Here is a 27,924-nt window from a genome sequence, read left to right on the forward strand (position 1 = left end):
CAAAACTGATGACCTGCATAAACATTTAAATCTCTTTTCCACATTTTGCTGTAATCTAACTCTTACAGCTATCAATATTTACCAGTCATTCTTATCTTACAATGTAATACCTTCATCCTATTTTTAGTGTCTAGACTTTCTTCTCAGCAGCCACTTCCATGCTATTAAATGGTTATCTTTCTCAAAGAAAGATTTGTCTCCAAATTTGGTATCAGAAACCCATGTAAGTATTACACTCAATCCCTTTTCATCCAAGTCTCCATCTAGCACTTCAAAGACATCTCACCTACTGCTGTTCAGACATAAAGAAGAAAGCTCTTCATCTTGCTCCTTTTTGAAATCTGCCATTCTGACCTTTCCAAACAGGATCACATGTTCCAGAAGTCAGCACGGTTCAAGGTCACAAGAACTGAAGAAAAGGGGAGGGAACCATATAAGAATGAGCTCAAAAGGCTTTCAGGAAGAAATAGCCAAAGCTGCCATAAGTGGCAGAAAGGATCAGTTCATAACTGGAAAAATTAAACACGTAGTTCAGAAAACAGTAATAAAAAATACTGGACTCATGAGACTGATGAGAGAAGTTAGGAAGAAGTTTTGAAGACATGTACAGCTCCCAAAAAAACTCCAAACATAAATTTGCAGAGAAAATAAGAGAGGTGTCCCTCACTGACAAAGAAAATTATTCAGACCAATTATCAGCTGAATACATAAAAAGACAAGTATTAGGAAGTGCTTTTTTAAGCAGTACACCTTACACGGATGTCTCAAAGGGAAAAAAACAGAAAACATTACCATTTGAACAAAGCTCTGCAGAACAGACTATAGAGCTATGAACAATACCATGACCTCTGAGTGGTAAGAGACATTCTATCTAGCCCACAGCTTTACTGGTTCCACAAATCAGAATAACAAAGTGGTCAGCCTGAATCTATCAGATGATTCACAAACATCTTCCCTGCTAGATGTCCCATTTAACTCGAATATCACTGTGCAATTCTACTGATCTTCCACTATGCTCTAACTGAAGGACTCAGATAATACACAGAGCATAAACTACCTAGCAAGTTAGTGGAAAGAGTTAAATAAACCTCTAATAACATACCAGTCCGTTCAGAGAAAGACAACCATCTTCTATTGACAACTAATGTTTTCAGACCCTTGACTTTCACAATTACCTTCATCATAAGAGGGGAAAAAACACTTTCACTCTCTGAATCCTGCCATTTAATGAAAAATTACTTGCATATCAAAAGTGCATACAACTCAAGACAAAGCTCTAGTAAAACTTCGTTCTCTACTTTCTCATTTGAGCAGTACAGAGCACTACGTTTTAAAATAAAGCCAACTAAGAGGTAAAAGCTCCACAGAACTCAGATACAGCATCACTTGTTTCTTGTAAAATGACACAACAGCATGTTAAAGGGATTTCAACACACCATGACAACACCTGCTGAGCCACAGCTATTTCTATCACAGCTTACATGTGAGAGAAAAGCCATTCTATTTTAGAATAATATCAAGATAAACATTAGTTTCTGGCTTGAAGCTGCTTTATACACCCAAAAAAGAAAATTCACCTCTGAGGAAAAAGAAACAACCAAAAAACTAACAAAACAAAGGAGACCTACAAGAGGGCAAGTACAAAGGACCACATGGCCCTTTCCCTTCGAGGGCTGGAGGAGCTGCTGCTGCTGGGGAAAGGCAACATAAGTTAGAAAAAATCTCAAGAGCATTACCAAGGTCACAACATTGTGAGTTTTCAATGTTGCTCTGCATTTCTGCCACAAACCAGTGAGGTATTGTTAGAACAAGAATTAAGGTCCAATTCCTGCCTTCAAGGGCGTGAAAGAGGTGAAAAAGGTAAAGGCATGTAATGCATATAACACAGTAACTTACAGTGCTGCTCTTAAGAGAGGCTGTTGAATATGCATCCAAGATCAGCGCTCCCTGAAAACACTGAGGATTGTACACAGTTGTCCTTGATGTTATTCAAAATATACACCTATGAACTACTAACCTAACTTCACTTACCACTGGAAGGACTGTGGGATTTAGCAGCTGCCTTCTCTTGTGGCTGCACCTGCTCTTCTTGCTCCAGATTCCTTCTCATAAGTGTGTCCTCTGCATTCTCTGGCACCTGATTCTCCTGCTGAGTCACCAACAGGTCAAACCCTCTCTCCTGAAGTAGTGGCTGACTCCCCGTCATTTGTTCTGATTCTGAACCACCTGGATGTTTCTTGGCACACACCACCATTTCTGATGGAACATCGTGCTTTAACTTAGGAAACAAATTGTTGTGCTGTTCCAGTAACTTCCCTACAGAAGGCTTAGATAAAACTTTATTAAGCTTTGGCATGTTTTCTGAAGCAGTCTTGAAGGACAATTTATCCATGCTCTTTGCCTCTCCAGTGCCAAAAGTACAACCTTTTGAAGTTTCTTTTTCCCAGCTTTCTGGTCCAATCTTTTCTAATTCTTGGGCCTCAGCAGGCAAATTTTTGCTGTTTTTACAAGAACTATCAGCAAATTCCACTTCCATATCTTCATGACACCGTACTTCCCTGTCAAGAATACATTTCTGAGAAAGCAGTATATTAACAAAGGACCCATCGTCATTTATTTGCTTCTCTTTTTCTTGTAGTTCTTGTTCTTCACACTGAGTCTCAGGAACTGCCTCATGTTCAGAAGTCTCCTGCCGTGGATAATCCTCAGACTGTGCTTCTCTACCCTGATGGTATGACAAAATCTTAGGCAGACCAGCCTGATCTGCAGCAGCCTGACTTCCAGAAATACACTCAATCTCCTGATGAGCTGTAGGGGCTAATGACCCATATCCTGCTACATCTGCACTAGCTAACTGTATTACAGGCTTTCCCAAGGTCTGTAAATCCTCCTCTTTTGCCTTTTCACAATTTTCAGAGACTTGATCACCTGCATCCAGCCTCAGTTTTATATCATCATTCTCCAAAGAACAGAGTCTCAAGTCTGAGGCCTTGCATTCAGGAATCATCTCTACCTGTGTGGTTTTGCTGTCTTGGCTGGTGTTAAGAGAACCTGAACTGACATCTGTATCTGTGGGCTGGCTACATTCACTTGCAGAAAGCATCAGCTTACAGGACTCAGAAGACCGAGATGCAGTGCCACCTGCAGACATCCTTGACAAAGCATCTGTGGGTCGAGAGAGATCTTCTGGTAAGCATAAAAGGGTTAAAGCAGCAGCTTTTTCTTCATGCTTCTTCTCTGGGCTCTGAGTTGGAACAAAGATATCCTAAAATGAAAAATGTGGAACATGGAGCACCAGGGCATCCCAAGTAGGACTGTCTGCTATTCCTAGAACACTATACTGGATTATGGAGCAAAGCAAGCTCAGCACAAAATTACAGCTTCAAACAAACCAACCAACCCCACAACAACAAAAACCACCACAAAACTCCTCTCTCCCCCCGCCTTTTATAGCTGCCCTCCCCCTGTTTATAGGGGTCATAATTGCCCCATCCTTACTGAGAAAAATTATCACCACCCATTACTTTTTAGTACCTCTGTAGCAAAGTCAGACACAACCCTTGGTACACCTCTCACTACCAAATCACAAAGTACAGGTTAAGTATGTCTAATTAGGAGCTATATTTAATCAAACAACCAAGGGCTCTGCAAAGATTTTCTGGACGAATACTACAGGAAAGCTGCTTTCAACTAAAAAGTCCTGCTTCAACTACTGAGGTCTCTAGTACAGCTTTTTTTTTCTGCCTTGAGTTGATACAATTAGTAGTATGAAGCTATAAAGCCACCGTCTGTTAAATCCATTTGAACATTAATAACTTCCAGAATTAAAAATAAACACAAAAAAAACCAAACAAAAAAAAAACCCACACAGGAAAAAAGAAAAATAAGAATAAGCAACTTGAACAGTGCAGTACATGAATAACAGCCTTGTAGGAGAATACAAATGCTTTATTACAAAGCTGCTTCACTTTCTCCATGACAAATGATGCTAAGGCCTACCCTAGCAGAAGCCTAATTTATGATGCAGTTTCAAGTTCAGCATCAGAAAGATGCAGCCTTTTCAAAGAGAGGAGAAAAAAAAAAGCACAAAAAAGGTTTCTAGCATAGACTGAAAGACAACAAATTCTACATTCAGTAACTCACTGTGCCCTCTTAAGCTCTTTTCCCTTTTCTCTGCAGGATAAACTGCCACACATTATGAGATTAATACATAACTGTGACTGGTGAAAACAGGGAAGGTCCTGAGAACCAGCTTAGTAGGGAAGCTCAACACAGAAGCACAGAGGTCAACTCAAACACACATCTGCAACAGCCATGTCATAACCTCAGAAAAGATATCTACATGAACCCTTACATGAGAGAACTCTGGTTGTGATGGTATGGGTAAAGATCCTGGAAAAAAGGCTGGGGCACTCTGGGACATCGGAGTTGAAGCCTGTGGCAGGACAGGAGGTCCTGGTGGTATGGCCATCTCCGTTAGCATATCTCCTCTCTTCTTCTGCATCACCTCCCTTCCTTCTGCAGGGCTAGATATATCCAGCTGTTCATCTGATTTGAAAGAGCAGAAAATACATTACTAGCAAATTCTTGCATTATACCTAAAGTTTCTAGCATTCTATTAACAGATTTGTCCTCAGTGGCATATGCCACTTTCTCATACTTTAATGAGTGAATTTAAAATCCTCTCTCCAAGTGAATTCTTTGGGAGTGGGAGGACATAAAAAAAATAAAAAAAAAAACAAAATCAACAAACACATCCATGTCCTTAAACCTAATGTGGGGAGAAAGTGTTTGGTTAAGAATTCATGTCACTATTTTGCTACTAGTCTAAAACTTCTATGATTGGAAAAAGGTATCTGAAATTTATAAGAAGCATTTCTCTGAGGTTTTGGCGTTTTTCTCCCCCCCCTTGCTATTTTAATAAAAATTGTACCAAATTCAGAGCCTGGCTAACAAAACATCTATTCTAAAAGCATTTGACATTCTGTGACAGGAATCTCACAGAAGTAATGGTGATTTTGTATCATACTAAAAGTCTGCATTGATGGGTACCTTGTCCCTGATGGCAACCACGTATTAGAGAAAATGTTTAAGCAAGAACCTTACAGAACACTCCGTCTTCCAGCATGGGATTCTAGAATGCACATATATAACATACGAACATTTTCAAAAATATTGTGCAGGTCATCTAAGTTAAGGTAAAATAACTGTTATGATGCAGTCCTCCTCTGTCTTCTCTATTGCCATAACAGTATATACTTAATTCACATATCTGCCTGTAGCAAGAATGGCTTGTCCCTAAGAAAGGACAACAGCAAGCAGCAATCTGCATCCCTTACAAAGTATTTCCCATCTTTCAAATGAAGGGGAGCTGGCTGCCCAACAGTGCTAACTTTTTTACAATAGCTCTGGAGGAAATAGCAACAGCATGTTAGCATCCGAGGCACAAATACGGATCTTTATCACCTCTTTCAGTTTTCTCAACCCTGCTTTACTCTTTAAACACAATTTTTGCAGGTTTTGAAAAGGCTGCATGTTCAGACTAAACCACAGTGCACAAAATACAGCCAGACTAGTACACAGAAAATTTTACCTTTTGCTTGCTCCGGTTCAGTAGGACTGCTGGGGACAAGAGCACTGGATCCAAAGGCAACAGGAGGAGGAATAACTAGACCTGAAAAGCCACTGCAGACCAAGAAAACGGAACATGGAAAAGACCAGCATACATCACTAGAAAATGCATTAGCTTTCCCCCAAATGTAGTTCCAGTTTGCCACAATAGCAGGTCAAAGGAAGTGATCCTGCCCCTCTACTCTGCTCTCATGAGACCTCACTTGGAGTACTATGTGCAGTTCTGGTGTCCTCAACATAAAAAGGACATGGAACTGTTGGAACAAGTCCAGAGGAGGCCACGAGGATGATCAGGGACTGGAGCACCTCCTGTATGAAGACAGGCTGAGAAAGTTGGGGCTGTTCAGCCTGGAGAAGAGAAGGCTGCGTGGAGACCTCATAGCAGCCTTCCAGTATCTGAAGGGGGCCTGTGAGCATGCTGGAGATGGAATGTTCGTTAGGGACTGTAGTGATAGGACAAGGGGCAACGAGTTAAAACTTAAAACAGAGGAAGTTTAGATTGGACATAAGAAAGAAGTTCTTTACTGCAATGGTAGTGAGGCCCTGGAATGGGTTGCCCAGGGAAGTTGTGAATGATCCATCCCTGGCAGTGTTCAAGGCCAGGTTAGACAGAGCCTTCTGTGACTTGGTTTAGTGTGAGGTGTCCCTGCCCATGACAGGAAGTTTGGAACTAGATGATCTTAAGGTCCTTTCCAACCCTAACTATTCTATGATTCTATGAATAGCAGTCTTCTCATAAAAGGAGGTGTTTATTAGCAGGGGATTTAAGAAATGGCATTGACCACATTGTTACTTCATTTCATCTCAAAATAAAGCCAGACTTCTCTCATTAGCGCAATATTAAAACACTAATTGCTTAAAATCAAGCAGAAGTCCTTAAAAGGTGGAAATGTACTACTAAAATTAAGCTATTGCAGTAGTTTAGGAATATTCTGCTTACGTGGAATGACTTTCCTGTACAAGGGAACCCTGTCCAGACAGCTGCAGAAGTTGTAGACTGTGGGCAGGGGTGCACGCCAGGGAACTTCCCTCTTCCACCCTGGTTATAGAGCAGCCACTCCCTGCAGCAGTTGTGAACAAAAGGAAGCAAGGTTAGAAACCTGGTCAATAACCAAGTCGATCAGAAAATCGAGAACAATATCTACACTACTGCAAGGTTACTTCTCAGGTGGGCAAGGACAAGCTGATTTTCACATAGAGTTGGAGAAAGACTGCACATGATAGTTCCGTATGTGAAATATGAGCATAATACAGTTAAGATGAAAAAGTTAAGTTTGTACTCGTAGAATAGATTTTTATCAGCTGGGACAGTATAAGTCTTCCTACTTGAGAATTTTAAAATAAAACTCCCCAGTGGCTCCAGTATCAGCACATTCGATCCACCAGTAGAATACAAATACAGGCAAGGTTACTACAAGAAAAAGACACCTTGCATTGACCACTGACTCCATGTGAGCAGGAGGTTACTGGATGTTCTGGACACAGGTTTCATGCACAAGATCATACTGGCAGACACAGGACAAATAAAAAGCAAACAAAAAGCATAAAGTGAGACTTCCTTTAGCTCATGCTTTATAAACTGTGACAAAGCTGCCCTTCAAAACTTCATTTTCTAGGCCTTTCACTATTAAGATTGTTAAGAACCTTTATTAAGCTTTCAGATACTAAAACGAGACACAGACATCCTCCTAGCAAGACATACAGTAATGACAGATCCTCTTATGCATCTTTTTCATGCAATCTTTTCTCTTACAGGAACATTAAGAGAAGGAACAGTAACCTAGATGACAAATAAGGCTGGCTAAAAATACAGTATAAAAACTGATTGCAGGATCCTGTCCTATCCCAAAGAGGAAACCCAGTTCAGGGGAGCATGGTGGAATGTTTTGCCAAAGTTACCCAGCATAAGAAAGTCTACAGTTTTTTCCTGAACTACTTACTACACTTTACATGGTGTCACTACAAAGGGTGAGCATTATTATTGCCAGTTTCAGAATAGGGTAAAATGGATTGGGTTTTTTTTGTCCTTCAAGGGGCACAGAAAGAAAGAAAATTAATGTATTAAACAAGCCAGTGTAACTGTTCTAACAAAAAGTGACATTTAGACATTGCTCCATAGTACAGTGAAAGAGACTGTGGCACTTCATTTCCAAAGCAGTCTCAATTTTAGCAGAAATTACGTGAAAAATACTCACGGCACTCTGCACCCTAAAATACTGCATGCCGAAAAGATCAAGTAGGGATGATTATAATGATCTCTGGGATGGACATTTTGGCTCTGCTTGTCTATTGTTACCTGTTGCATTATTCTCAGGAAACATCTCTTCCTGACTTGACAAGAAATTCAACTTCTGGTGACCAGAATCAAGGAATTTCATTGTTTTAGTGGGGTCACAGACAGGCAGTTTTTTCCTGGTATGCTGTTCTGCTTCTTGCAGAGTTCTGGAAATGCAAGACACAGTCACTGACCTGAGAAATTCAAAGTATGAATTAATACTGCAACATTGTAAGGAAATTTTATCTGCACAGATAAAAGGTACTCAGCTGTGTATGTTACAGAATTAAAAAAAAAACCCAAAAAAGGTAAACAGGAAAACTGACCTCTTTCTCCTGACCAAATAACATGTTACATTTTCAGAACTGTTGTTTTTTGTTTTCTACCAACCTAAGTGATACTTAAATGGAACACAGATTGTTCTGCTGACTTCCATTCAATGTGCATTCTAGGAACTTTGTTTCACCTCCTTTTAAATATTATTTTGTGATGGAATATGATAATACAAGACGAGCTAAGTATTACTCTATCTAGCATAAAAGACCTATAGAGTGTTTTCAACAAACTAAAATGTCACATTTAAAAATAATTAAAACTATAAAGCTTACAATAGTAAATACTCAAAAGCATCCAGGTATAACCCCCACTTAGCTTCTAAATTTCCCCTGTGAGGCCAAAGCCCATGCTGCAGTGATTAAGTTATCTTGAAATAACTTCTGTGACTTAAACTGAATTATTATTTTTAATTTAGCCCACTCACTTAAAGAAAATGATTAGTATATTTTATTATCCTCTGCACTCTCCCTTAAAAATAAACCTATTGGTATTTTCATGTGTCTCATCAATACTTCATCTTTCCCTTCACTTTTCTCTTTTGCCTTGGAGCCCGAACCCTCTACATCTACAGACCTAGGGAGGAAAAGGAAAACAAAAAGGAACATAAATCAATTTCCAGAATGTCAGCAAGAGACCTACAAAGAACATGCACTGTTCTACCTTTCAGACTTCTCTGGCTGGCCTTCCAAAGCAGTACATACTTCTGTGCTGGAGAGAGTTTCCCTGCTGTCCCTAGGCAGTTCTAGCAACAGCAAGAAAAAAAAATTGTTACTTGGGTCACCTGGTTAATATACAAAGGGAAGTGCAGCTCTGTAAATTATACAAATATCAAGACAAGCTTTACAGTGGAAAAAAACTCTTTGAACTCTCAATGACAGCAACAAAAACGACAGGATGAGGTTTTTAGCAGGGAGGAATTCAGTATCAGATTATTTGAACATTCTGGAAACAAATTAGGAAAGAAAAGTACAAGAATCAATGACAACACCTGGAGAGCTAAATGAAAACAAATTAACTACTCCAAAGGAAAGAGAAGGCAAAATTCTTTTCTACTGTCAATGAAACCTACCAATACTGTTTTTCCTGTCAAAGAAAAATAACATCTATAACATAAAGAAACAAGAAAGAATGGACAGAGCAACAAAAGGACATCTAAGATCATCTTCACATACCATCCATAGCATCATTCTTCACAAGTCCAGCAGCTCCAAGGTGAGACTTATGCTCAGCATCTCCTTCACTGGGCATGAAGTCACTCTCAAAGTCCTGGCTCTGCGAGAGCTCTAGAGCTCCAAACTGCAGCTGTGACATGCCTGTGTCTAACACCAAACATTCATAACTAATATATACACAAAACCAAAAAATATAGAGCCATCTATCACTTTATAAAGGCAAAAGATACTTCTCTTGTTAGAAAGTGTATTTAGGCTACTGCTGAAACTATGAATAAAGACTCTGATCTCAGCTGTACTAATTAAAAATACAATAACAGAACAGGGACAGTGACTATTAACACAGAAACCACAGTTACTCAGCAGTCTTACATAATACCGCGAGGTACTGCAGCACATTTGGATTTCCTGATGGGAAAACAATCCTGGTAATACACAGCCTGTGCCTCAAAGCCCTTTGATGACAGCAACCATTATGCCAGTTCTTTAGTCTGCCATGGAAAAGACTGCATCTTATAACAGTCACAATGCACCCATGCCTCTTCTAAGCCATTCTCAGTATCCAAGATCCTTCTTAATAATGATATGAAATCACTGGGTTTGTTTGGGTTTTTTTTAAACACCAAAGCAAACAGATCAGCTTCCAGAAAATATGCCAATTTTCTGACCTATTATTAGAAGTGTAACTGTCCCCAGTTAGACGGGTAAAGCAGGCAAACTTAAAAACAACACAGGCGGCTGATGAGATTCACAGCTCCAAGTTACCTTCTATACACGACGAAGTAGTACAATCCTCACCATCACCTCCACCGCCTCCATCCTTTCCAACGGCACTGCAACAGACACACTCATTCGCATCGCTTCGGTGGATGCCGCAGGCCGCCTTCCTCCAGCCACCCTCTGCCCCGCGGGGTCACTCGGCAGCTGCGCACCCAGCGCAGCCGCAGCCAGCCCCCAGCCCATGCCGGAGCTCGCCAGGGAGAGAGACCCCGGAGGCGGCGGCCTCGCCCCGGGATGGCGGCCCCCGACCTCGCGCCCCCCGCACCTGCGCTCCCCGCCGGGCGGCGGCACTTCCTCAGCGACGCGGCCTCGCGGTCCGGCGGAGCACGGGCGGGCAGCGCTCTCCATCGGCTCTGCAAGCAGAGCGCCGTTAGCACGACCGCAGCCCCGAGGCGCGCCGCAGCCCCGAGCACAGCTCTTACCTGCGGGCCGCTCCCGGTCCGCCTCTCCACCCGCGGCTCCCCGGCTGCCGGAACGACTGCGGACGATCTCCTGCGAAGAAGACGCACGCATCACGTCAGAGCCACGCCAGGCCCGGCTAGGCCGCGCCGCCCCGTTCCCCTTCACAACGCTCACCAGCACTGGGCTCGGGCTCCGCCGAGCAAGCACACCGAGAGAGGCCTGCTCCGCGTCCTCTGCGCCCGCGGGCTGTGAATCCTCCACGATCAGGCGGGGCGTGTCCTGCTGCGAGAAGCCGGGGTCCAGCTGGCTGCCGCCGCCCTCCATGCAAGGCGCCCAGCCGGGGCCCAGCCGCAGCCCTACGCCGCCCGCCCGCCGCCCAGCCCGGCCGTGCCGCCACACGGCGCCTCGCTTCCCGCGGACGCCATCTTGGAGCGCGCCGATTGGCGGTACGCGATCCCCCCGCCCGCGCCGCCAGCGCCGTTACCAAGGAGACGCCGTCTCGGGCAGCGGCGGGCGGGGCTGGCGCCGGTAAACGGCTTGTGCCGGGGTCGGTTTCACTCGTGCACCTCTGTGTTTTATACATGAGACCTGCTGGAGAGCCAAAACCAACCCTGGTATCTGGCCTGGAAGATACTGCTACTATGCAAAGTTATAGACATACGGTTGTATGTTCTGAAACAGTAAACGGGACTTGTTACATGAAAGGCCCAGTTTGCACATGCATGTTAAGAACATTAAACAGTCTGTAAGTAGTTAAAATTCGCACACAGGAAGGATGCTTTAGTGGTTGGTCTTTCAGCTCCCAGAAGATGCTCCTATAGGACACACTAAGCTGTGTTACTGCAGAGTTCTCCTGGTACACTAGTTTAAAAAACACATGCAACTTCAGCTAATGTCTGAAATTTGCCCAATGCCAAATAACACCACAAGGCATGTGATTACTAAATCCTGCCTTTCAAAGATGAAGTTGTTCATAGGCTTTTGCTAGCCCTTAGGAGAAGCCAGGTGTCACGTGCACAAAATATTTTATCCCAAGGAACTGAAAAGGAGATGGGATCATGATGGCACATTTGGCAGTCTACAATCCTCAAGCTCACGGAAGCTTTAGGACAGGCTTTTGCAGTTTGCTCAATTCTCTTCAAGCAGAATTCCGCTTCCATCAGAATGAGAGCATTTCAAATGGTCTTTTATGTTCAGTCTCAAAATTAAATAAAATGTAATTTTTTGCTTTGACAAAATAGAAAGTAAAGCTGTCTTCTAAGCACAAGTGTAGCATGACCCCTCATTTTTTAAGCAAGTTTATGGTACTCCACTACTGATTCTTGCTGGACTTATTAGCAAGTTTCCAAGCCTGTTACTGTCTTCCCCTTCAATGTCTGAGAATAAGCTCCTTATTGAAAGAACATGAAACAACTATATGCTTCCTCAGATCATCTTTTACACTTCTATCCTGCCAGCACCTCTTCTTCATTAGCTTCTAGCAAACACATGTTCTTCAATAGTGCATTAGAAAGGCCTGCATAAGCCAAGCCCTCCTTCAAACTCCAGATTTTTGTATGAAAGTGTTTCCAGAATAGATCCAGTTAACTACTGACTGGAGGAAAAAAGACAAAATTATTGTGTTTACAACAACATGAGAAGTACATGCAACTGGGCAGACATTTGCCATACATTAGGTATCGTTGGGGAGAAAATAAGAGAGCAGAAAAAACAGAATGGATTTTGAAGAGCAGGTGTCAATAAACAGATAACTGGCAAATAAGATCTTGCAGGACAAAAGTTGTGAAGAGAGCAGTTCCTTTTCTAAAGGCACAAGTGCAAGCTATCTTAACGCAAAGAAAAGGTATTTTAACAGGAGAAGATTATTTGACTCCAGTATAACAAGAAAACAGAGAAAATGAAACAAGAAATCAGGACTCTATCAGCTTTCTCAAAGGATCAGGATGAAAGAATGGCAGGACATACGAGGACAAACATTAAAAAGGCCAGAGATATAAAGATCAACAAGAGAATGATCTACAGGCATACTAGTAGGAAAGCAACAACTCTCAAGAACTGTTGGTCTGCTGTCCTGCAGGAACATTACAGGGTGGGTAATATCAAGAAGGAAGAAGCCTTTACTGTTTTTCTCTAAAAAGGTTAACAGAAAATGGGAACTAGCTCAGCTAAACAAAGGGCAAGATTTCAGCCTTGAAAAAGGGCTGAAACAAGTTAAGGAGTGCTCAGCTAAGCCAGATGTTTTTAAAACTGTTTAGACTTCTTCCAAACAAATGTTCCTGGAAGTGTAAACAGTTACCTTTCAAAACTCATAGAGGATAATTAGGTACCTGAAGACTAGAAGTGGCAAATGTGCTAACCACTCTTTCACAAAATTCCCATCAAATCCTCCTTTGACAACAAACAATCAAACAAATTACCACTTTGTGTCTAGAAGGCAATGGAGAAGAGAGAGCAGCAAGCATAGATCTGTAAAGACAAGGCTCATAGCATTGATCTGATTTCTTTTCCTGTCACAGCAACAGGCCTTATGGACAGAAGTGGCAGAATAGCAATTTCATTATAGTAAGACTTTTACTAGTATCTGTTTGAGGTTCTCATAAGCAAACAAGGGAAGCATAGCTATGATGAAAGTTTAGTAAGATACGTAATAAAACTGTTGAATATCCATTCCCAGAAAGTAATAACCAGTTCTATGTCTAAACAAGCATAGAACTGTTTGAGTGAGGGTCCAAACATCAATGGGCTATTCCTATTCTGTTCACCTTTTTTTCTCATCACCTTGGTCACAAAACAAGGAGTAAAGCCACCAGCAATCTGAAACTGGTAGGACTATAAGTAGTGGAAGAAAAATTAAAAATCTTTGTCTGAAAAATGAACAAACTGTAATGAAGGCAAGAACAACATTCTCCAAAAGGAAGGAACTGACCACAAAGTTCAGGATGGGCTGCTATGCTATGTGGCACTACTGTAAAATAAAGCAGCTTGGAGGAGTCATAGTGCCTGACAAACGAATCATGAGTTGGTGCCATACTGCTGCTGCCATAGAAGAAGGTGCAAACAGCAAGGATTATACTTATGGATAGTATGTGGATGTTAGATGCGTACTCTACACTGGCAGGGCCTAAGTTAAGCACTATGTCTAGTGAAAAGATGGCAGAGAAGTGGCTATGCTAACAGTCTTCAAATAGAAAAAAGACCATGGGAAATAATTTAGTTTTCATATTCACAGTTTAGGGGACAAGTACTACAAATTTGTTTACATGAGCTGCAAATAGGTTTAAAATAACACAAAACAGAAATAAGCATAAATAATTAAAAAGTAAAGCTATCGAAACACTGCCTCTGACATTCAAGACTTTTGGGTATTCTAAGTATTCACAAACACGTATAGTTGATTTTGGTATGAAACAGGAAGTTGGACAAAATCATCTCCAGGATTCCCTTCCAGTCTCATTTTTCTACAGTTCAATACTGTTTCATGGACCTGCATAGGACGCAATTGAGAACTCAGTCCAGGCAGTCAAATTATCAAAAGCCAAGTACGCATGTGAGCTTTAAACCTGACTGCACTTTCTGTTAAACTTGTAATCTCATTTCACACCATCTATTTTTACACTAGGAAGAAACAGCCTGCCTTCTTTATAATACACAAACCTTTGATGTGAATAACTCCCCTCAGTCTGCATGCTGCATTTTTGCCACTCTTAATTACTAATCAAAAATCACTAACAGGTTGTGGCCACCTTTATCTAAGAAAGAGGATAGAAGAGCAAAATCAATCTTTGCTTCCTTTCCCTTCAAGCAAAACCTGTGCAGCACCAGTCTTTCAATAAAGAAAGATCTGAAAGCTGATTTTTCATATTTGGTGTATTTTTCAGAATTGCTTGTATCTTACAGAATTTGCCATGGACAGTTGGAGCTGTATTTTGTTCTGAATACTCCTTTCCGTTGTAGTCTACTAATTAGGATGGCAAAACCAAAAAACATGAGTCCTAGTATTCATTCTCATTTCTTCCACCATGAATCAATTTTTCTGTTTCTCACTGCAGTTCCAGGCCCCATCCTCAGATGGTGTTCATATGAAAGGCACCAAATTCCACATCCTAATTTCAAGTGAGAATTACATACCTAAACCGAGATGCCTATCAAGATAGCTAAACTTAATAAAGGAGTAAGGATGCTACTTGTCTCTGAAAATCTGTTTTTGCACTGTTTAGTGAAGCTGCTGGCAACCTATACAGTTCAGGCTGAAAAAAATCTTAGTAATATTCAATTTGTGTTTATTTTTTTATGCTTATGATTTGCCTGACTGTTCCATGTACTTATTCAGCTGGGCTTAGGAGAAAAGATGAAACAGGTAAGAATTCTGGCCACTTAGCATTTAATATTTAATCAATTAAAAATCACCTTGGCTTCAAAGAAGGATTGCTGCATCAGTACAAATTAATATCTCTCTAGGTCTGATAAACATCTATTTTAATTTCAAAGCTCTGGTTCACTGGAAATGACACAATGAATATACACGGTAATTTCATAGGCACTTAGATCCTAGTCTTGATCAGAGCTGCAGTTGTTACAAATTGCACAGGAGACATTTGGTATCTCGCAACACCTACTGTAAGACAAAAGTGGAAGGAATAGGAGTACTGCTCTGATAAATTTCACATGGGGTTAAATAGAAGAAAAAGTGTATTTGGTTTGGTCAAACTGCAGGGCTTAGCCCTCTGTTTGTATTTCTGTATCTCAGAACACTCCTGGAAATGACAGTACAAATGGCCACATGGTTCCATCTCTACGTGGAAGCACCATCAACACTCAATTCATCTGCTCCAAGCAAGTATAGCTATGTTCACCACCGGAGAGATCAAGGCCTGAACAAAGGACAAAGTCCATTTAGGCAGTCACCTATTTTCCTCTGCTTCTTAGAAGTGTCAAACCCAAAATAACCTTATATTTACCTCTGTTAAACGCACTATCCTCATTCAGATGCTGCCATAGATCTTTGGTTAACAGAAGCATTTTTATTTATATAGGCATTTTTAGTGGGGGAAGGCAGGAAGTCATCATTCCAGGCTAAAAGGACTAGGAAATTGAAATTCTGTGGATTGTTCTTCCCATGATATTATGAAGATCCTTTTCATGCTATTTTGAGCCTACTTTCTAAATCCATTTTTATAATGATCATTTACCTGTAATTCACCATCATTCACTGCTCAAAAGTAATCCTGTCTGCTTTTGCCATCTCTCACTCTGTGATGTTTGTCAGAACCTCTAATTTCTGTAATCAGCCCAGTCAGGTTTTGGGATTTTATGGGGGTGCCAGCTAGTGCTGCAGCTCATGAAAGCAGAAACTTACACCATAACTGCCTTGCAGATATATTACATGGACCCAGATTGTGAATTTATAGGGAAAAGGAATAACTTTGTAGGCTGGAAATCCCCCATTTCACTGCCTTATGCAATGCACAGGCACTAGGACCCAAGGCATCCACATTCGACCATGAACATAGACAACCATGGTTCACATCAGAACAGGAATATTATTCTATCATTTGATGGTACACACAAACGAATCACATGGTAAAACCCCATCTCTTAATTGTAAACAGTCTTACCTAGAAATTCTAGTCTCTGTGGTGGAGACCATGCTCGTATATGGATTTTAAGCTCTCACACAGTTCATGTGTCTCCTGCTTGTCTTCTCCTTGGCAGAAAGCCAGCTGGAGGAGAGTCTGCACTGCAGAGAAACGCTGCAGCTTTGGACAGCCACCACGTCAAAAGCCAGCAGCAAGCACTGGGACTGAATCAACAGAAGGAGCTTCTACCAGCTGGTATGAAAATACCTACAAATCTTTCATCTTGTCACCAGGTTTTTTCCCTCCATGATCTACAATTGTACTTTTGTGAGAGAAATTACTGTACACTGGTGTTTATTTGCAGGTTTATTGCTTTGTTCATATATTTACCTGCTTCAGTGCAATCCCTTGAGAATAACTAAATTAACGTTTCTGTGCAGGTTACAACACACAGAAATTAATTAAACCTTTTTGGTGAAACAATTCTCTCTGATGATGAGATTTATTTCATATAGATCATAGCCAGTGGCGTCACCGCAATTTAACAGGAAAAAGACCTATTGCATCATCTCCCAATTTATCTGCAGAGAACTAGAGCACAATTTGATTAAATATCTCAGTTTGAGAAAACTCTGTAAGCCAGCAACACCAGTGGAGCCTGTACAGATAATTATTCTGGACTTCCCTCCCCCCCACCTTCTGTGATTGGCATTTTTCCTGATTATCTTCCGTCAGAGTCTTATGATAGTACAGATCTACACATGCTTGCCAGAACAGTCACTGTCCAAACCTTCAGGAGGCTTCAACTGTGTCCTCAATGCAGGCTTGATGGATGCTAAGGAGCAAAATGAGACATGACACTGGTTTCTCTACCCATCAAGCTTCCTAAACTGCAGCTCATCTTCGTGGGAGTCCTGCAGACTGCAAGGGACAGAATCCAGCACCATTCAGGGAACCTGCAGCTCGTTGCTGACTTGACTCTTGTGGTACAGTAGCTGTATTGCTTTTCCACACAGCTGAGTCAGCAGAGTATTTCTTTGACAGAAAAGGCATGGATTTTTCTGTCTGAAACTACTCTCTGGTGCTCTCCGTTGCTGAGCATGCAGAATTCTCATATGTTGTTTCCTCAGCAGTACTGTGTTGAAGTGCCTCGAAGATGTGGCTCATGAGAACTGTTTTTGACAGGGACTTGTGCCCTGAATCAAGGCCTCTCTGGTCACCCCACATGTTAACTCCTCACCACTGTCTATCACAGCAGCTGACAGCTCACAACAGTTTCATGCTGCTGATTAGCAAAGTACAGAGATATTTTTCTCTTATGTCATGTTTCTGGAATCCTCATGGTTGAAGACAGTTACACTTGCCTCTAATAGAGTGGGAAGAACCACCCGGAAGAGGCGACGATCTGTCTCTTCTGCTGACTACCAAGTGATGGAGGAGGAAGAAGGGATGCAGACGCTGATGGATGCCTGAGCATCCCTCAGCGCTGCGGGTTGCACGGTTCTGCACGCGTTGGAACGCTTCGTGGCATGCTGCATTCAGCCACTCTCACACCCGCAACCCCCCCTGAATTGTTCCGTCTAAGGTGGCGGGCCCGGCTCGGCAGCAGCGCGGCTCCTCCCAGAGAGCCCGAGAGCTCACCGGGAGCCGCTACCCCGCGCCGGGGCCGGGGCCGGGGCCTGGGCCCAGCGGCAGCGCCTCAGAGGCCGAGGCGGAGCCCGCGGACACGCCCCCCTCTTGTCCGCAGTAGCGCAGGATCACGTGACTACCTCTGCCAATCGGAGGGGCTCAGGGCTCTTTAAGAGGCGCGCGCCAGTCACTGTGCGCTGCAGCAGCGACCGCCGGGGTTGCCATGGAGACGGCGGCCCGGCCGGTCGCCATGGAGACGGCAGCGCCTTGGCTGCCGGGCGGGCGGCGCCGGGAGCCGCGGAGGCACGCGCTGCTGGTCGTGATCGGGGAGATCGGGACGGAGCCGGAGCGGGGCGCACTGCGCGGCGCCCTGGAGCGCGGTGAGCGGGGCCGCGGAGCGGAGCGAGCCCGGCTGCGCCGCCGCCCGGCCCCAGGCGGAGCTGCTGCTGCCTCCATCAGCCCTGCGGCACCGCAGCCCCGCTGAGGAGCTTCGTCCTCCTCCCGGAGAGGGCCCGCGGGCGGCGGCTGAGGGAGGGGCCGGTGCTCTGTGGCGGAGGCTGGGAGGAGGTGGAGGCTGTTTGTGGGTATGTCCTGGGGCCGCAGACCCGGGGAAGGGCCGGGTTTGGTCGCGGGGAGCCATGCTGGGCTCGGGCGCGCTCGTCGGTGTCGCAGCCGCAGCGTTGGTACGGCCGGTCTCTGGGGTGACTGGAGCCGCAGCCCCAATGGGGACAGGCCCGGTGGCAGATGGCGTCAATAACGGGGCGGTCTTGCGCTGTTCCTGCAGGCGCTCAGGCCATACACTGTTGTGTCCTTTACAGTTCTCCGAGCATTGTCTGTTTGCATTAGTGAAATGCACTTGTGGCTTTGAATGTCTTAAAGCTTGAAGACTTTTTATTGTTCTGAGTTCCCCAAGTTTCTATTTTATTAGTGGGTCAGTGGATTACACCTTACTTCCATCTTACCCCAAACATCTTATTAGTTGAGTGATTTGTCTTGCCTGTTCACTGCAGTGCGAGCGGACAGCTGCAAAACAGGGCCTTGTTGTGCTACGGCCTCTCCCTGTCTAAGGAGCATCTATGTGGACCCCCAGAGGTTGAGGAAGGATAAGCCACTGCAGTGAACTGCTGCAGGAATGACAGAGAGCAGGACTGCCACGACATAGTGCTGCTTTGTTATCCATGTTGTGCTGGTGTCCGGAGGCACTGGTAATTAGTCTTTGTGTATTAGATGCAGTGTTGCTTAAAAGCAAGGGGAAAGAAGGTGGTGAGTTAGTAGTTCTTGCCTTGTGGCAGAAAGGAGAGGTAGTTGTCTACATAAGGACCTGAACAGAATCGCATTCTAATGAACAATTTAGTACACCTCTGAGGAAATAATGTAAAAGCCCTTTGACTTTGCAGGCACTCCTTCTCCCCATTTCCAAGACCCATTGGTCTAAAAGACGCCAGTAATAACAGTTGTAGCTATCGGCCAAACTGTTCTTAGAGATACTTCTGTGGTTTTTTTTCCTTTCAAGCTTCAACAGAACTGAGGAACAGAGTGGGTGGGTGTAAAAATGTCAAATTTTGTCATATTTCTCCACTTCAGCATCTTTTCGATGAATCTCTGCTGGCAGACCAGCTGCTTTGAGAGCAGCATTTTTTTCCCTTTTCCAAGGATGGTTTTCTTCAGTAGTGTTAGGTCAGACTGTCTATTTGTCTTCTGAAAGCCCCTCTTTGAAGGAGCTGCTCCTGCTTCCTACACAACAGGATGACAGTCTTTGCTTGGCACTTGACTGGCGTGCCAGCCTGCATCCTTATTCAGTCACTGAATAGTGACAGATCAGACTAAGCTAATGGATTTTGCTCATTGATTCTCCAGTCAATAACCACAATATGCCAATAACCTGGCAATGCCTGCTAGAGAGAAAAAATAAATGCCAGTTTTGCAATGTGACCTGTAATTGCCACAGCATAACTAAGTTCTACAGTTAGTTTTGTCTGACCCTAAACCTACTGAAATTCTGCTAAGAGCCATTTAAGCAGTACTGACAAGTTATTACAAGTGAACTGCTGAAGGAATAAGGAACCTGAATTTTGGACTTTCCTCTGTAATTGACTTGGAGTAGGACCTTCACCAAGTCATACAGGACTTTTCCCCACTGTGACTCGGGAGAATGACTTTTGTGAAATAGACTAAGATCTGCCAATGTTAAGATGGATATAAAAAGTAAGAATAGTTAAAATGACTGCAGGGTCTTGATATCTGGACAGCATGTTATAATGTTGCAGACAGCTATACTCTTGATTCAGAGAGTTCAGGAAATGTGGAAATGATGCACCCATGATGATTCCTATTTCTTTAGCCTGATAGGGAAGCTTCATGTGAAGTTTTTGTGAAGGTAGAACAGACTGCTGAGAAGATCTTATTTAATCAGAAAAGAAAGCTGTGTAAGTAACAAAATGCTTCTGCCCTTCAGAAGAGCATATTTCTGCAGCTTGGTAAGTATGGCAAGGAGCTTGTAGCCCTGATAACAGTCAGATTAACAAAACTGGCAAATCAAATTGTCAAGCAAAGTTGATCCTAAATCTTCCATACTGTATATCTAGCTGGGGTTTTCTAAAGGATGGAGAGCTAGGGTTTGTCTGGTCTCTGTTCTGTTGCTGTGGCACCCTGCCTGTGCAAAAAAAAACCCAAAACAAACAAAAAACCCAAAACAAAACAAAAAAGCAAACCCTCCCCCAAAACCAACAGTACACCACAAAGATTTTATTACTATTATTGCTGAATAAATCTCTTTCTCTGGCTGATCCAGAAAGTGCTTTCCAAGATTTCTTTCCACACCTTGGGTCAGGAGAACAGAATAGTGAATATCAGACATCATGGGAACCTGCTGGTCTCCATGTGTAGTGTGTCATAGGCAGTGGCATTGTGTATCTGTGGGCTTCTTGGACAATGTTTATTCTAAAGTGCTGTTTAATAAATATTGGTTTTAGTTTTCTGTTCCTGAGTGACTTTTGCCCGGTTTGGAAACAATATCTGGACAGCTAGGTCTGGTATTAGGGAGAAATGCCAAATCTTGTAAGCCAATTACCTCAGCAGGAAATGAGAGAGTTCACAAGGTCATAAGGAAAGAGATGTAAAAGTGATGAGTGACATGGTACCTTACCCACACCTTGCATATGCAAAGAGCATAGATATTTAGAATTGTTACGGTATAGTCTATACTCTTGTATCAAGAGGCAGAGGATCCTAATCGGCAAGGACAGTGTTGTGGCTCCTGTGCTGTGGAATAGCAAACTGGAATTGTGGCAAGTGGGGAGAGATAAGGAGTAACTTCAGACTACTTGGAGGGGGAAAAGTGTTGAATAAATTGTTGCAAGTAGTATGAGTGGGATCATAATTTCACTGTTCCCTTTCCTTGCTCTGAAAGATGATCTTTCTGCATTCTAGAGGATGTAGCAGTACCTCAAATAGCATTTACTGCTGCAGTAGGACACCATGACAATGACACAGCAGCTAGAGTCAGCAGGATTGGCCGTGCCGAGTGCCATAATGTTCCTGTACAGGTTAGAATGCTCATCAATACTGCATTAAGATGCACTTATATTGGACATTTGCTTAAACAATCATGCTTTCCAGGAGTATAGCATAGGAAAAGATTTTGCTCACCTTCTTGCTCTGTCTTTTATAGGTTTAATTTGTTCCTATTCTATGCCCAGACAGAAAGGAGTAAATGTTCTGTAACACTGAAGGTGGTGTTAAGTGTGTTTTGCTTGTTTTTGTTTTTTTGTTTCTTTTTTTTTTCCCTGATGTTCAGAGGGCTCACTGAGGTTTTTGTTGTGCACAGACTGTCAAGTAATAGTCCAGGAATACAGCCTATGTGAGCTGTCACTAGAAAAGGAGACCAAGAACAAAGTTTGCTTGAGCTACTGTAGGTTCTACAAAGCCTTTAGGCTATTGAACTGTGTGGTGCAATGGTTACTAGCTCCATCTTAGTTATGTGTGGAAAGCTGGAGCTTGTATCCTAGAAGATCCCGTTTCCCACCAGTAGCTAGCAGAAACTGTTCCAAAACATGGAGTTACGGGGCTGGAGAACTAACTGTAGTAACTGGAAATGGTATCTCTCAAAAATCAACATGCTTCACTTGATGGCAGATATCAAATGCAATAGAGCTATATATTTTATACAAGAAAGGATATGTCTCCCAGAATATGGTGGAAGGACTCTCAGTTGAGGACTTTAATAAACACTGGAGCTGAGATTCTTGTTTCAGTTAACTTTTAGAAGTCTGTGGCCTTGGCCTTCATCTGTTCTTAAGCAGGCTGCAGCACAAGAGGCTGGACTAGTGGTTTATGCTGATACCCTGGTTTTGTTCACAGTGCCAAAGAGTAGTATCACACCATCTGGGAGAGGCTGCTCCTCACTGGGATATGAGATCTGAGATCTGTAATGTTTGGTGTCATCCAGAATATACAACTGCTCACACTGGGGTCTGAAGGTGACTTCCCCAGCGTGGCATGGTGCCACTTGCTCTGAGAGCAGATGCTGCTTCCTGCTGTAATATGAAGGTGATTAGCTTACAAAGATTATATAGATTAAAGAGCAAACTCAAGGGGTCTCAGTGGGATCAGGGGCTTTGAAGGAGTGATTAGGCAGAGCAAATTGGGGGGGGGGGGGTGTGGTTCTGACTTGGAGGATGCATAGGCTATAAAAGCAGAGAAGCTGGTGTCTCTGAGCTGTTTAGTAGTTTGACCATCTCTACTAGTGAACAATTCTGGGTAATGCAGAAAATATAACCTAACAATGTATTTGCTTAGTTAGGCAGTAGTGTAATTTAGTTAGTCTCAATCTCTTGTAGCTTGTTAGGTTCACTGGCATGAAGCTCAGGTTGAATGAAGACTTGCTTACTGTGTGTACTTCAGGGATAAACGTTCTATGGAAGGTAAGCATCTTGTGGCCCTCTGCTTCTGAAGACTTCCTCTGTCCTAAGTATGCTCTTTCAGAAGAGCATCACTGGTCCTTGTGTGTCCTGTTAACTTTATCTCCACTTGTGTTTCTAGAGCAAACGTTGTAACAGCTCACTATTCCTTTTCTTTCTTTTTTTCTTTTTGTTTGGCAGGAATTCGTTCCTGGAACATTAACATTCTGACCTGTGACCTGAATCAGCAACTGCGACTCTTTGTAACCAGACACCTGGCTCAGTTTTCTTCAGAAGTCAAAGGTAAACTTTTTGGTTTATCACCATTAACTTCTAAGTTTTCTTTCTGATTTGAACAAATGCAGAATAAAGTTGAGTGTGATTTAGAATGTCAAATTCAATTAGTGATTTTTTTTTTTGCCCAGGATTCTGCAGACATGAATACTAAAGAAGAAAAACTTAAGGATTTGCTGGATGCAAGGAATTTAACTTAAGCTTATGTATCTTACTACTGTAAATAAATAGAAATGTGCTGTTTAAGAGCCTGTTAAGCTAGTAAGAATTTGTCAGTCTTCTGTATCTTATTCAGGTGACACAGTATAGTTTTACTTTGCAAGCTATTTATTATCTATCTCTTCCTTTTGGGTTTTAATATGTAGTGTTGCAGGCACAAAATGTGTTGCTAGTAGTGTGTAAGACTAATCAAATGACTTTCTGAATCCCTCTTCTGAAGACCTATCTCCCTTTCCTGTTAAGAGCAATGAATAAGCTCTTACAAAAATGATGTTAACAGTTAGAAAGTATGCTTGCTTAGGTTGTGAAAAGCTTGAACTCTGGATAGTTTAAGCTGTAATACTTCAATGTATGTTAAAGCTACTAATCACAGAGGACACTATTGAAAAATCTTTTTTTGTATAAGGCTGTCTTACAATCCACTGTACATCTTGCACTCTTGTCAAAGTGTCTGAATGTATTCCCCAGTTGGAAAAGCTGTCCTCCTCATGGATAGCTTTGAAAGAAGGTACCTGAACTCTTATCAAATATGCCACTGTCTGAGAGGCCTCAACTTCCCTGTGACTTTTTAATGCAGGGATAGAAATTCTCCCTCCCTGCAAAGCAGTGTATGTTTATATACACACACTTAGGAGATTAAAATACTGTGTGAAATGTATCAGTTGAAACACTCAACAGAAGATCTATCTAAATTTGAAGCACCTATGTCTATGGTACAAATAGACTAAGCACTAACAAGTGACCATGTATGTAACATTTGCCCAAGAGTTGTTATAACTTGGGGTTGAAACATCTGGATAAACATTAGCAATGTATATCCCCCTTGTTTCTCTTGCCTGGTTCCTGCGCACCAAGGGGTGATAAATATGATGCCATTCTATAAAGAAGCTTCCATAAGGGATATGGGGAACTGCAGGTGTTTAACAAGCTGTCAGGTCTACTGAGCAAATCAGTAGTAACTATAATAAAAGGCACATTACTGTCTACCTGGGAAGAGTCACCATTGGTTCTGCAAAGGTAAGTCTTGTTTTTCAAATGTCTGTAAGCTCTTTGAAGAGATCAGCAAACACACAAATGAGTGACTTAGTGTACCAGCCAAAAATGTTTAGGGAATGTAAATCTGTGAAGTCTGTTTAAGGAAGCCTATTGGCCACAGAACTAGGGCCCAGGCTTTGGTATTCAGAAGTTACTGAGAGAAGGATGGGTAGACAGAAGTTCTGATGTAAATAGCCAGCTCTGTCAGTGGAGGTGGATTGCCACTTGAGTTCAACAGGGTACATGCTGCTTAACATAGCAAGTTAAATGTTAAGGCGTGATCAGTGAGGCAAGTTTGATAATCCAAAATTACTTGGGACTCAGTAATGCTCCCTGGATGGCAGCAGCAGAACAGAGAAAGTCAGGAACAATTACGGAAGACCTTGAACAACAACAAACTCCTTGTGTTATGAAGAATCTGGAAGTTAGCAAATGGTCTGAAAGAGGGAGAGGGTGATGTGATGAAAAAAATGAACAGCAGTATCCAATCAAGTCATAGTGAAATACTGAAGGCTTGTGTTCTCTTATATGGTGAGGGTAGCCTCGTGAATTTTTTTCACAGTTATCAATTGCCACTGGCTGCCATAATAGTTTAAGACCACATACAGTGCCTATTTGTGCTGGATGTTAGTTGTTCCTTACAGCCAAGAGGGACTGTCTCTCTTCAATACAAATTGATGTGGTGCCAGGTGAAATAAAATAATTGCTTCTCAGTGCAAGGGCAGTTTGCTTTGTGATACCTGCTGGTTTTGGTATTCAGAGAAAGCAGCTGCTCTTTCTGAAAACTTTTCTCTACACAAATATTAGCGGCTACTTTCAGCCTGACTAGGGCATCTTAAACAGCCCAACAGCCATCCCACTGATCTTTCCTCTCAAATCATATTTTGTGTTAGTCTTTGGAAAACCTGTTATCAATAACTAGTGACATAATTGAAAATCAGGCAATGAAGAACAATGTTGAGGTTTAATTTGATGGAGCAAATGCTTGAAATAATGAAACATTGATGAGACACTTTCCTTGCATCTGTAAAAGGATTATCAGAATATTAAATGCTTTCAAGTATTACCTTGCATATTCCTTTGCCAACTTAATTTTTTATGCTGAAAGCCAAGAAGGTTTGTGTAACAGTCTAATAACAAGCTGTCTTGCAGACAGATGACCTTTAGGCTCTTGAAGCCTTTCATACGTCAAGGGACACCTCACACTAAACCAGGTCACCCAAGGCTTCATCCAACCTGGCCTTGAACACTGCCAGGGATGGAGCATTCACAACTTCCCTGGGCAACCCATTCCAGTGCCTCACCACCCTCACAGTAAAGAATTTCTTCCTTATATCCAATCTAAACTTCCCCTGTTTAAGTTTTAACCCATTACCCCTTGTCCTATCACTACAGTCCCTAATGAAGAGTCCCTCACCAGCATCCTTACAGGCCCCCTTCAGATACTGGAAGGCTGCTCTGAGGTCTCCACGCAGCCTTCTCTTCTCCAGCCAGAACAGCCCCAACTTTCTCAGCCTGTCTCCATACAGGAGGTGCTCCAGTCCCTGATCATCCTCGTGGCCTCCTCTGGACTTGTTCCAACAGTTCCACGTCCTTTTTATGCTGAGGACACCAGAACTGCACAAAATGCTCCAAGTGAGGTCTCACGAGAGCAGAGTAAAGGGGCAGGATCACCTCCTTCAACCTGCTGGTCACACTCCTTTTGATGCAGACCAGGATATGATTGCTCAAGCAAACACTGAAGCCAGCTCATGCTCATTTTCTCATCGACCAACACCCCAAGTCCTTCTCTGCAGGGCTGCTCTGAATCTCTTCTCTGCCCAACCTGTAGCTGTCCCTTGGATTGCTCCAACCCAGGCATAGGCCCTTGCACTTGTCATGGTTAGTCTTCAAAAGGTTGGCATCAGCCCACCTGACAAGTGTAACACACATCCTTACCACATACTGCTGTCTTTGGTTTGCATTCAGTGCCAGCTGTGGATACAGATACATCTGCCACAGCCCACTGAGGATGTAGCAAAGTTGCATTATAATTCCTGAAGGCAGCTGTCTTTTTGGATGAGTACTCCTAGAGTGCTATTAACTGAAACTAGGAGAGGAATCCCCTTCTTACCTCTAGAACTTTTAGGCAGCTACAAAGAGGATGGAGGGTTTCTCTTTACAAGGGACAATGAGCACAAGTTGAATCAGGAAAGCTGCCCACTCAAGGTAAGAGAAACTTTTTTACTGTGAGAAGAATCAGTCACAGGAACAGCAACCCCAGGGATGTTCTAGAGTCCCCATCACTGGAGGTTTTCAAGATTTGATTGAACAGGGTGCTAGATAAATATCATCTATGTTCTTTTTACTATAAAAGTTGGACTAGATAATCTTTTGAGGTCCCTTCCAACCTGGGCTGTTCTATGTTTCTATGAATTTGACTTGGCAAAAGTCTTGTTAAAGAAGAAGGATATTTACTAGTGACACAAATCAGGTTGTGATAAGTTGATAAACCTGAAAAGTGAAAGCAAATTCACAAGTCCGCTATGTACATCTTAGTCTCAAAGCTTCATTCAATCCTCCTTTTACAGTAACAAATATCTCATAGGTTAATGTTTTTACTTGTACAAGTGGCTCATCATCTTCATGGAACTTGAATGGCTATGAGTGACAGTTTGTACCATATACTTTTTTCCACTACACTGCTTAGTTAGTTTTCAGTGATCAATCTGAAGTGTGTAACAGTAAATAATACTGCCATGTTTATTCAAATTGCAGTTCCCAGATAGTGCAGATACAAGTTTGTGTATTCAGACAAAAGCTGTTCTAGATGAGGCAAGAGACCAATTGTGTATGAAAATTATATTACAGTAAGAGTCTTACCCACAGCTGTGGCTTCTTGTTGAGATTTTCATAACCTACATCATCCAATGGTGGATTTTGTTCAGCTCTTGGCTGCTAGTAAAAGGACTTCTGTGTCTTAAATTTGCATGTTTAAGTCATAAAAAATGTCAGTGGTTAACTCACTGCCTTTCCCCCCCCCCCCCTTTCCCTGATGCAATAATGATTCCTTGGGCTTTCATATATGATTTCCAGGACTTGAGCAATTAACTTCCCTGCATTGTTTGTCTGCCAACATATTTCTGACCAGAGAAATGTAAAAGCAGGCATTTGTCATCTTCTGTGCTGCGTTCTTATGTGCTTGAGGGCTGTATCTGCTTTCGTAGTAACCACATAGAGCATGACCATTTGAACTGTAGCCTCCCAAAATAGTTTCCCATGCTGCAAGTGCAGCCCATGTTTCTTGTTGCTACATGTGTCTGCAGCGATCCCAAACATTGCTCTTCTCGGATGCTCTTTGTTCCAAACAGCTTGAGATTTTTCTCCCAGATACAGGTGAAGAATATCCCCATGGGACTTGCAAGCAGCACCAGGATGTACCAGTTAGACATACATTAACCAGGTACTTGTGCATTCTGTAAGAATGCTGCATGCTAGGGTAGGTAGTTGTACTGGTTCAAGCAAAAGGTAAACCCAGCCCAGGGACAAAAAGTGGATGGGTGGACAAGAATGTTAGATGAGTGCATGAAATAGTTCCTCCTTGTACCATTCTAGCTTGTATCCCTTTCCAGGTCCTGAAGAGATATGTTTTCTGTGTGTTTAGTAATGCTAAGCACTCTTCAACATCCACAGTTGTT

General features: G+C 42.6%; 2 protein-coding genes across 7 annotated transcripts in view; one reads left to right on the forward strand and one right to left on the reverse strand.

Moving 5' to 3' along the window:
- TP53BP1 (tumor protein p53 binding protein 1) overlaps positions 1-11,008 on the reverse strand; it is a 30,895-nt gene extending 19,887 nt beyond the window's left edge. For 3 of the 6 annotated variants that reach the window (XM_034065947.1, XM_034065945.1, XM_034065943.1), the window contains exons 1-10: positions 10,771-11,002; positions 10,460-10,686; positions 10,180-10,247; positions 9,415-9,561; positions 8,903-8,984; positions 7,928-8,073; positions 6,572-6,692; positions 5,594-5,685; positions 4,355-4,548; positions 2,032-3,265 (exon numbers count right to left, since the gene is read on the reverse strand). In XM_034065947.1, coding sequence (XP_033921838.1) covers positions 2,032-3,265; positions 4,355-4,548; positions 5,594-5,685; positions 6,572-6,692; positions 7,928-8,073; positions 8,903-8,984; positions 9,415-9,561; positions 10,180-10,247; positions 10,460-10,686; positions 10,771-10,920 — 2,461 coding nt within the window. In that variant the 5' untranslated portion in view covers positions 10,921-11,002. Of the gene's footprint in view, positions 1-2,031; positions 3,266-4,354; positions 4,549-5,593; positions 5,686-6,571; positions 6,693-7,927; positions 8,074-8,902; positions 8,985-9,414; positions 9,562-10,179; positions 10,248-10,459; positions 10,687-10,770 lie in introns of all 6 variants that reach the window. The other 3 variants (XM_034065946.1, XM_034065944.1, XM_034065948.1) reach the window with 3 other exon arrangements.
- Positions 11,009-17,974: 6,966 nt separating this feature from the next.
- On the forward strand, positions 17,975-25,320 carry LOC115947367 (electromotor neuron-associated protein 1-like). Its single transcript, XM_034065974.1, has 3 exons — positions 17,975-18,181; positions 22,901-23,002; positions 23,125-25,320. Exons 1-3 carry the CDS (start codon positions 18,025-18,027, stop codon positions 23,145-23,147), a joined length of 282 nt encoding a protein of 93 aa, XP_033921865.1. The 5' UTR covers positions 17,975-18,024; the 3' UTR covers positions 23,148-25,320.
- The last annotated feature ends 2,604 nt before the right edge of the window (positions 25,321-27,924 follow it).

The sequence above is a fragment of the Melopsittacus undulatus genome, chromosome 9 (assembly GCF_012275295.1).
Source record: "Melopsittacus undulatus isolate bMelUnd1 chromosome 9, bMelUnd1.mat.Z, whole genome shotgun sequence".
Lineage (NCBI taxonomy): Eukaryota > Metazoa > Chordata > Aves > Psittaciformes > Psittaculidae > Melopsittacus > Melopsittacus undulatus.